This window comes from Primulina eburnea, chromosome 8, assembly GCF_022965805.1.
Source record: "Primulina eburnea isolate SZY01 chromosome 8, ASM2296580v1, whole genome shotgun sequence".
In the NCBI taxonomy this organism is placed as follows: Eukaryota; Viridiplantae; Streptophyta; class Magnoliopsida; order Lamiales; family Gesneriaceae; genus Primulina; species Primulina eburnea.
Window position 1 is genome coordinate 13866132 of NC_133108.1, and position 9223 is coordinate 13875354.

A 9223-nucleotide genomic window follows, 5' to 3' on the forward strand; every position below is an offset into this window, starting at 1 on the left:
ACTCCGGTGAGAAATAAATCCCAGTATAAAACATGGTAAACATGTATATACATAAAATAATTCATGAAACATGCTGTCACGACTCAAATCAAAACATTAGATTTCATAAGCTATGAAATCTAATCACAACAAGCATGCACTTCAAATCAGCTAAACATACATATAACCCATCTAAATCATAAAAACATGCTAGCACAACTGGAAGCAATAACGATGGGTCCCATGATCTAGGAGCCACATCTATATAAGCATGCAGTCCTAAATAAATCATGTCTAGACTTGACTCGATCTGAAACTCTAGGGATCCCGGGGTGAATAAGACGTCACTGGCTGTCACCTACCCTACCAATCGAGGTGCTGTACGTCTTATTCCTAGACTTCGGCCTGATCTGTATCCGCATCTACAAAGGGGCGGTGATCTTCCCCAGAGCTGAGATATCGCCGAACGTCTAGAGTCTGCCTGATCTCCAGACTGTCCTATCTTAATGCATGAATAACAATATATAATCATAGCATAATCATATAAAAACATAACAAGAGTATAGTATGTGATTTAGTGGGCAACTCAACGCGATCTCAATTGAGTTGTTCTTCCCAAATATCACATGAATTATACCTTTATCTTCCCCGTCTGAGGAAGACGAAATCTCGAAGTCCAGTCTGTCCATATTCAATCTGAAATGACTAGAACCAATACACTGTATCAATGTATAATCCAATTCAAAATCTGTCTGGTCAATATCTGAATAAACTACAATCTGATTCATATCAACCATATCACAAGATAACAGAAACCAATACTGAATTTGATCAATCTGTACCAACTGATGTTTCGACGGCATAACAATACTGTCTCGATAACCCCGTCAGTCTAAACATCACAAATATAATACCAGACTTCGAAATCAATACTGATACAAATGATAATCTCAATAACAATACGAATCTGATATAAAATCTCAATCAAATCAACTCTGAAAATCATAACAAATACATAAACAATCTGTTCTTCAATCTGACTTCAATTATACGATGTCTACAGTAGCAGAAACACCATATCTGAATCATATTCAATTCTAACAACATCATAAATTCAAATCTTGTCTAAACGTAATGAAACTTACGTCCAGTTGTAGCCTGCGTTGATAGTAACACAGTACCGAAGTCGGATTCCAATTCAGATAGACGGTTTACTCGCAAATCAATTTAAGAAAATAAGAACGAAGCTTTTTCCCTCAAAACCGATTTCTTCTCTCCAGAAATTCTGAGAAATTTCGATTCTTTACATACATATATATATATGTTTCATGCATGCAAGACAAGTGGCGTACTTCTTCACGCAGCACGTCTCGCGCATATGCGCGGCCACTACTCGCGCATATGCGCGAGACCTACTGTCTCGGCGAAACTGCTACTCGCGCATATGCGCCATTAATTCCGCGCATATGCGCCACCCCTTCTGGCCCTCCCGCGCATATGCGCCACTCTACTCGCGCATATGCGCCACTGGTTCTGGCCTTGCCGCGCATGTGCGCGCATTATCTTGCGCATGTGCGCGCAAGCCTCGGCCAGCTCCGCGCATGTGCGCCAATCCATACAGCGCATGTGCGCGGACTCTTTCTAGGCACACACATTTACACCTTTCTCATGTGTTCTAGTCCGATCCGTTCCGTCTATAATTATCTTGATTAATTTAATAAATCATTCCAGATTAATCCCCGATTACAGTAATCATATCCAAATCATTTCAGATTACGGTAATTAAATTCTCGGGCATTACACATTGTCAAACAGCTAGACGTTTCGGTGTATCTCAGCATAGGAGTAGGTATTACTCTTATTGCCGCCGTTGATACAGATCAGACCGAAGTCTAGGAATGAGACGTTCATTACCCCGATTGGAGGGTAGGTAGTGACGTCTTATTCACACCGGGATCCCTAGAGTTCTAGTCGAGTCGAGTCTAGACATGGTTTGATTCGCATTTCATTGCATGTGCATATGATGTCATTCATGATAGCATGTTTCATGTTTAATTGATTGTATGCATGTATACATGTTTATACTGGGATTTATTCTCACCGGTTTTCCGGCTGTTGTTATGTCTGTATGTGTGCATAACAACAGGTGGGGCAGGATCTGGGTCACGCAGAGGATGAGAGATGGACTTAGCGTGGTGATCTCGGGCATAGCAGAAGAACTAGTAGTTGTACTTTTGGCATGTACTGTATTTAATTACTAGTTGTCGAATATGGTTTGGAACCAGACATATTTGTATCTTATGTTTGTATATTATGTGTTGAATAACATAGAGACTTCTAATGTTAGCTTTCATTTGAGTTAATGTAAAAGCAAAAATTTGACCCACTTTTTATATTAATGATCCGTTTTAATCCCAAAGAAAAGAATTAGAGCCCGGGTCCCCACAAGCGACAATCGCCCAAAACGATAATCTACAAGTATACAAACTGATATGATGCATGCAAAATACAATATGCTCGGATATCAAGGATCAAGTCAAGAATCTCATGCTCAGTCTAGAGGCACTTGAGTGCGTAGTCTCTGATCTACCATAGGCATATTTTGGCTCCCACACTCATCATCAAGACGTGGATCTACAATGTCCAGGTCATCAGAGCCCGCGGGTCCCGTCAGACACTGTAGCTCTCGATGTCCCATCGTCCACAATATAGAATAGGGCCAAGCGGCCCCAACAAACAAGGTATATCTCAAAAGATATCAGGCTCCACATGATATGTCATGCATAATATGCCAATGCAGTAAAACATGTATCATGCAATAGATAAATATGCAGCATATAAGTGTGTATACTACGACTGGATATCTTAGTCAGTACATCATGTACCTCACTAAAACAATCTGACAGAAAGCTCTGAACTTAAACAATACCAACATAATGAAATCACTATCAAACCAGATCAAACATGCTACAAGTTCTTCTTAATGATCCTTAAATCACTATTTAAGGCTTTAGGATTATACCTGCGTCCGTCTTCAGCCCGCTGATGATGTCTCGATATCAGATCACCGACCCTTCCTCGAGTCGACACTAGCTCCGAAACTTCCCGACACCAAAGTGCCCTAGAAACTGGCTAGAAAACTTAAAATATATGGCTAGAACTCTCTCTCTCTCTTTCTCTGAAGAATGCAGTGAAGAAAACAAAAGAATTCAGCTTTTATTTATAGGCTGCATATGGACTACTTCAGAAAATCCGAATCAATCTTGTTTGCCACGTGTCAGAATCTCATTTTTCAAGTTGGATTTCTCGAGATAATGAAATCTGAAGTAGATCGGGTTATCCATTTTTAAATCGGTGGATCCCAATAGCTTGATCCCGAATTATCAATTCCTTAATAATACTTAATTAACAACTCATTAATTTTCTCTTAATTAATACTTCATTCAAAACAAGGATTCTGGTCATTACATCCTCCCCTCCTTACAAAGATTTCGTCCTCAAAATCAAAACTGAAGTACTGTACAACTGAATAAAATACAACTCAAAAAATGTGGATACACTGAGCGCATACGACTCTCTAACTCTCAAGTCGCTTTTGCAGTATCTCGGCGTTGCCATTGCTTCAAAACTGAAGTACTGTACAACTGAATAAAATATGTGGGGCCCCGGGTCCGACATTAATACTAATAATAATAAATGTAACAAACCAATCAATTTAGTAAAATATATATTTTGTTGTTCACAAACTGACATAAACATCGTCAAAATAATTTAATGGTCTCAAATGTTTGAAATATAATTTTCAACATGCCAACATAAAGTAGTGAACCAAAGAAATCCAAACATCATCACATAGTTCCTAAGACCCGAGAATCCCACTCTAACTCGTATCTCCTCGCCTGGAGCTGGACTCTGGCATCCCAAGCCTCGCCTCACCTACCGTCAAGCACATGAAAACAAGAGGTACCGGACATGCCGGTGAGTATAAACCCAGTATGATACAATCAATAACATATGAGAATTAAAATTTCACGAAGTTCATATAAACTCATAAAGATGTAATATAATGCAATGCATGATCAGAAGCTGTGGGCTATCAATAAATCTCAAGATCAAGTGAATCATCTGGTCATAGGGTACCCAAGGGAAGAGAATCCCCCAACAACATCCACCGACTCATCCGCTCGAGGTGGTGTGTTGTCTTCTACAATCCCAAGACTATGGTGCGCCTATAGAGAGTGTTCATGCCATAGCAGCGACCTCCGCATACACTATGCCAACTCAACTATAGCCCCATACGTCCAACAAATCAATAAATCAAGGCGACCTCCGCCATATCAAATCTGAATCAAAAAGTGGCTCAATATGCAATGCAATGATGCATTTCAATCTCATCAAGTCAATATCATAATAAGCTCATATCAAAAGATCAATCATCAACAAATTACAAATAATACATCCAGTCATCGAATTTTCAATTTAAAATAAAAATGATACTTTTACCTCGTATGTTACCGACCGTAATATACCTTTCAAATATTACCAAAAGAAGATCGAAATATGTAGGTGAGAAGTCTTGAACCTCGGAATTCTACTATAACTCAAGAACTCAGATCATTTATCAAAACAGAGCAATTTCTGTACAAAATTCATAATTAATTCAATACGGCTTCAAATTAAAATCCGCAAATTAGATATTCAAGAAAACTCAAATTACAACAATTGTGTAAAGAAGTAATCCGTATCATTTCTTAGCCGTAATATGCCACAAAAACATTCATTGAATCATTTTATCAAACATGTGGCGTGCGTGCTAAAGAGTTATTGTAACGTCCCGAAAATTTGAAAGTCCACGGGAACCACATGCATGCAACTTATTAAATTTTTTGGTATTTTATTAAATTGTTTTAAAGCAGTAAATGCATGTTTATTTCATTAATTATGTGTTCAATTATTTTTGTGCATTTTATACATAATTCATGCATGATATAATTTAATTCATGAAATTTATGCCTTAAGATTTCTAGATGCATTTCACGTTCGAATGAGGACCGGAGACCGGAGAATTTTCAGGAAAATTATTTTATTACACGATTTATTTTTATAAATTAATTTAAAGCATTTTTAAGTGTATTTTTTTAAAATGGGAATTTTTACACGCAGGATTTGGATTTTTAACGGTACGCAAATTTTATCAAATCGGGGACTTTTTAATGGTTCAGCTAATATTTTCAAAATGTTTTCAACACGAAATATTTTTCGAGAGCGCGTTTGGATTTAGTGGGCTTACTTTTAAGCTTGTTGGGCTTTAAACCCTCTTCAAACCCTTAATTATTATATTAAAGCCCATTAGTCATTTAATTAATCAACTAATTATTATTAAAGAAAACCATTGACATCCCGTAACCCTCATGCTGCCGATACACGTTTTCTTTTCATTCAAAGTCCCTCCCCAATCGGTTTTCAACACTCCAACAACTGAAGGCATCGGTGGTTGGCTTGTCCTTGCAAAGAGAATTTGTTAGAGTCTCCATTTGCATCGTTCTGCTTCTTCCACACAACAAGGCACGCTTTGTATTTTTTTTCTGCATCATACATGATTATTATGCTGGTGATTTGATTTTGTGCATGAAATTTTCGATCTAGACTTATGCATGAGTAATTCTCGGTTTACTGTGATCTTGGTGTTTTCTTGCCCAACTCTCACGTGTGTCTGAATCTGTGCTAGGGAATGTTGTAACGTTGTTGTAAGGGATCTGTACAGATCAGAAGCATTGAGGTTTCGCTGCTGGGATTGAGGGTTGGTCGAGTTTTATTGTTGGGTTGAAGGCTATGCGGTTTGGAGCTTGTGTGAGGGGGCGCGATAGAGAGTTCTGTCCATCCAGCTATGTGAGGGCCTTCTCCAGACCTGGACCAGACCTTGGTGAGTCTGAGATGGGGCTTGGAAGGGCTCGAACCATGCTGGAGTGACAGTTTGAACGATCGGGACATGTTGAGGAAAATTAGACGCGGTAGGTGCTCTTTATGGTTCTCGATTTTTAGAGGTGAACGGCCTGAATGATGCTTGTGGCGTGGGGTTGATAGGTCCATTGAAGTCTTGTCTTGGTCCTTAGTAGGTTGGTTCGGAGCTGGTGCGTCGGGTTTAAGGAGGAGACGTGAGTTTTGGGAAGAAAGACTTGCATGAGGTGGCTAGATAGGATAGGACCGAGTGTTTTGGGCATATTCTGGAAATTTCAGCCGTGAGTGATAGGATCTAATGACATTGAATTAGGACCTTTAAAGTGTTTTAAGATATGACAATAAGTTGGGAGAAATTTGGTTGAGTTTCGGTTCAATTCGGGTTAAAACCGGGACTCCGATCCAAGTTTTAAAACGAATCAATTAAGTTGTGATTTTGGCTCGAATTTATGTCTAGGCATACTTATAAAAATGTTTTGGGACATTTGAAGGAGATTAGTAAGCTTCGGGTCAATTTTAGAGGTCCAGATTTGAAACGATAATTTATGGGTTTCTAGGGGCAAAATGGTCATTTTGCACCAGGTGTGAGAGTTTGGTCCTGGCAGCGCCCTGATTACAAATTCATGATATTTTAAATGTTCATGCATCATGTTCACGATTTTTACTCGATTATGATAAATACGGTGCATGCTTGGTTTAAAGGAAAAATTACGCATATGCATGTTTTTATTAAGTGATGAAAATGATAATATTTTTGAAGGATGAGAATTGGTTGTAACTGACGATGTATATGTATACAATGACATGAGATATGATGAAAGTGATAATATGCGAACGTGGTAAACTCGAAAGTTGTAGCCCTATGTCTTGGCTTGCATCTCCCAAAATTTCAGGTCATTTGGAGGTTTGAGTAAAAGGTTATGCCCATTCTCCCAACATGTGTCAGTGCAGGAACGACGATACACACGACAGACTTCGGGCCACTTTTGTCTCATCTTCCCTAATGATTTGACCAAAACTCAAAATAAGAAAGTTATAGCCTTATGTCTTATATTTCTAATAAAAGTGGCCTCACATCAATTGGATCAATATACAAAACATTATGCCAAAAACCACAACTACTGTCACATTTTTCATACTGTTTCTGCACTTCCATTACCTATTTATCTCAAATTCCACCTTTGATTCTACCCATCCATTATCTATTCCATTCTATAACATTCATTACCATTCATATCATAATGTAAAGCCAAGAACCATCACAACTACTGCCATATTATTTCAAAATTCGGGCATTACAAAATACAACTCAAAAAAATGTGGATATTCTGAGCGCATACGACTCTCTAAATCTCAAGTCGCTTCTGCAGTATCTCGGCGTTGTCGTTGCACTAGAACAAGTGGAATAGTCTTGTTTCTGAGCTTTTTCTCTAGCCTGCCCAGGATTAAAAGCGGCTGATCGACATAAGTCAAGTCTTCTTCAATTTGAACATCTATCAAACCAAGAACGTGTGATTCATCTGCTACATACAGTCGTAGCAACGATACATGAAAATCATTATGAATTCTGGACAGATACGGCGGTAAAGCCAATCGATACACCAAATTTCCAACACATTCCAAGATCTCAAAAGGTCCGATGAATCTTGGGGATAATTTCCCTTGAGTCCAAATCTCATCACCCTGCGGAATGGTGAAACTTTAAGGAAAACTTTTTCCCCTGACTGAAATTGTAGAGGTCTACGTTTGGTATTCACGTAACTCGATTGACGATTTTTTGTAATATTAATTCTCTTCTTGATCAATTCCACTGCGTCAATCGCCTTTTGCACTAATTCAGATCCTTTCACTTGTCGTTCTCATACTTCGTCCCAAAACAATGGATTAAGACAACGTCTACCATACAATGCTTTGAACGGAGCCATACCAATGCTGCTGTGGTAGCTATTGTTATATGCAAACTCCACAAGCGGCATATGATCATGCCATGCTGGTCTAAAATCCAAAGCACAAGCACGCAACATGTCCTCGAGTGTCTGAATTGTCCTCTCAGACTTACCATCGGTCTCTGGATGATAGGCAGTACTCAGACTCAATGTCGTTCCCCACGCTTTTTGAAAACTTCCCCAGAACCTTGAGGTAAAGCGTAGATCTCTGTCACTGACTATACTTGTTGGCACACCATGATATTTAAGAATCTCTTGGATGTATAGTCTTGCCATGCGATCGAAACTAAATTCCCGACTATACGGAATGAAATATGTTGACTTATTCAGTCGGTCCACAACAGCCCAAATTGCATCACAATTCTTAGAAGACAGCGGCAAGTGGGTGACAAAATCCATCGTTACATGCTGCTACTTCCACTCAGGGATAGGAAGATTCTGAATTAATCCTCCTGTTCGTCGATGTTCAGCTTTCACTTGCTGAAAAACCAAACACTTGGCTACAAACTAATAAACACTTTTCTTCATACCTTTCTACCAAAATCTGGTCTTCAAATCCTTATACATTTTCATGCTTCCAGGGTGGATACTCAACTTACTCCTATGGGCTTGAGATAAAATCTCGTCTCTCAATTTAGAATCTTCTGGAACTATGATTCTTCCTGACAGAGACAAGGTTTCATCTGTTTGGAACGCAAAGCCAGATGTGTTGTCTCTGTTAGCTAATCTTGCTAAATTTTTCACCTTCGGATCAGAAAACTGAGCTTCTATGATTTTGGCATACAACATCGGTTCAGATAAAATACTCGTTACTCGAATGTGTTCCATTATTTTCTTATGATGGAAATGAAATCCTAGAGAACAACAATCTTGGATTACACTTGATATGAACTTTTCTTAAGTTCAGATAATCTCACCTTGCGACTAAGAGCATCAGCTGTAAGATTCGCTGATCCTGGATGATACTTGATTTCGCAATCATAATCCTTTAACAAATTCATCCATCTTCTTTGTCGCATATTCAACTCTGCTGGAGTGAAGATATACTTCAAACTCTTGTGATCTGTAAAGATCTCAAATCTCACTTCGTAAAGATAGTGTCGTTAGATCTTCAAAGTAAAAACAATCGCTGCCAATTCCAGATCATGAACTGGATAATTCTCTTCATGCTTCTTTAACTGTCTGGATGCATATGCAGTCACATGACCATTCTGGGTTAAAACGCACCCAAGTCCTTGAAGTGATGAATCAGTGTACACAATGTACCCTCATGATCCAGATGACAGAGCTAAAACTGGCGCAGTTGTCAAACGTTTACGCAATTCATTGAAACTATTTTC

General features: G+C 38.7%; 1 protein-coding gene across 1 annotated transcript in view; it reads left to right on the top strand.

The window, feature by feature from the left end:
- Positions 1-8646, top strand: part of LOC140839025 (uncharacterized) — a 45779-nt gene extending 37133 nt beyond the window's left edge. Inside the window, exon 2 of the mRNA XM_073205651.1 lies at positions 8553-8646. Within this exon, the coding sequence (XP_073061752.1) occupies positions 8553-8646 (94 nt within the window). The remainder of the gene's footprint in view (positions 1-8552) is intronic.
- Positions 8647-9223: the final 577 nt, after the last annotated feature.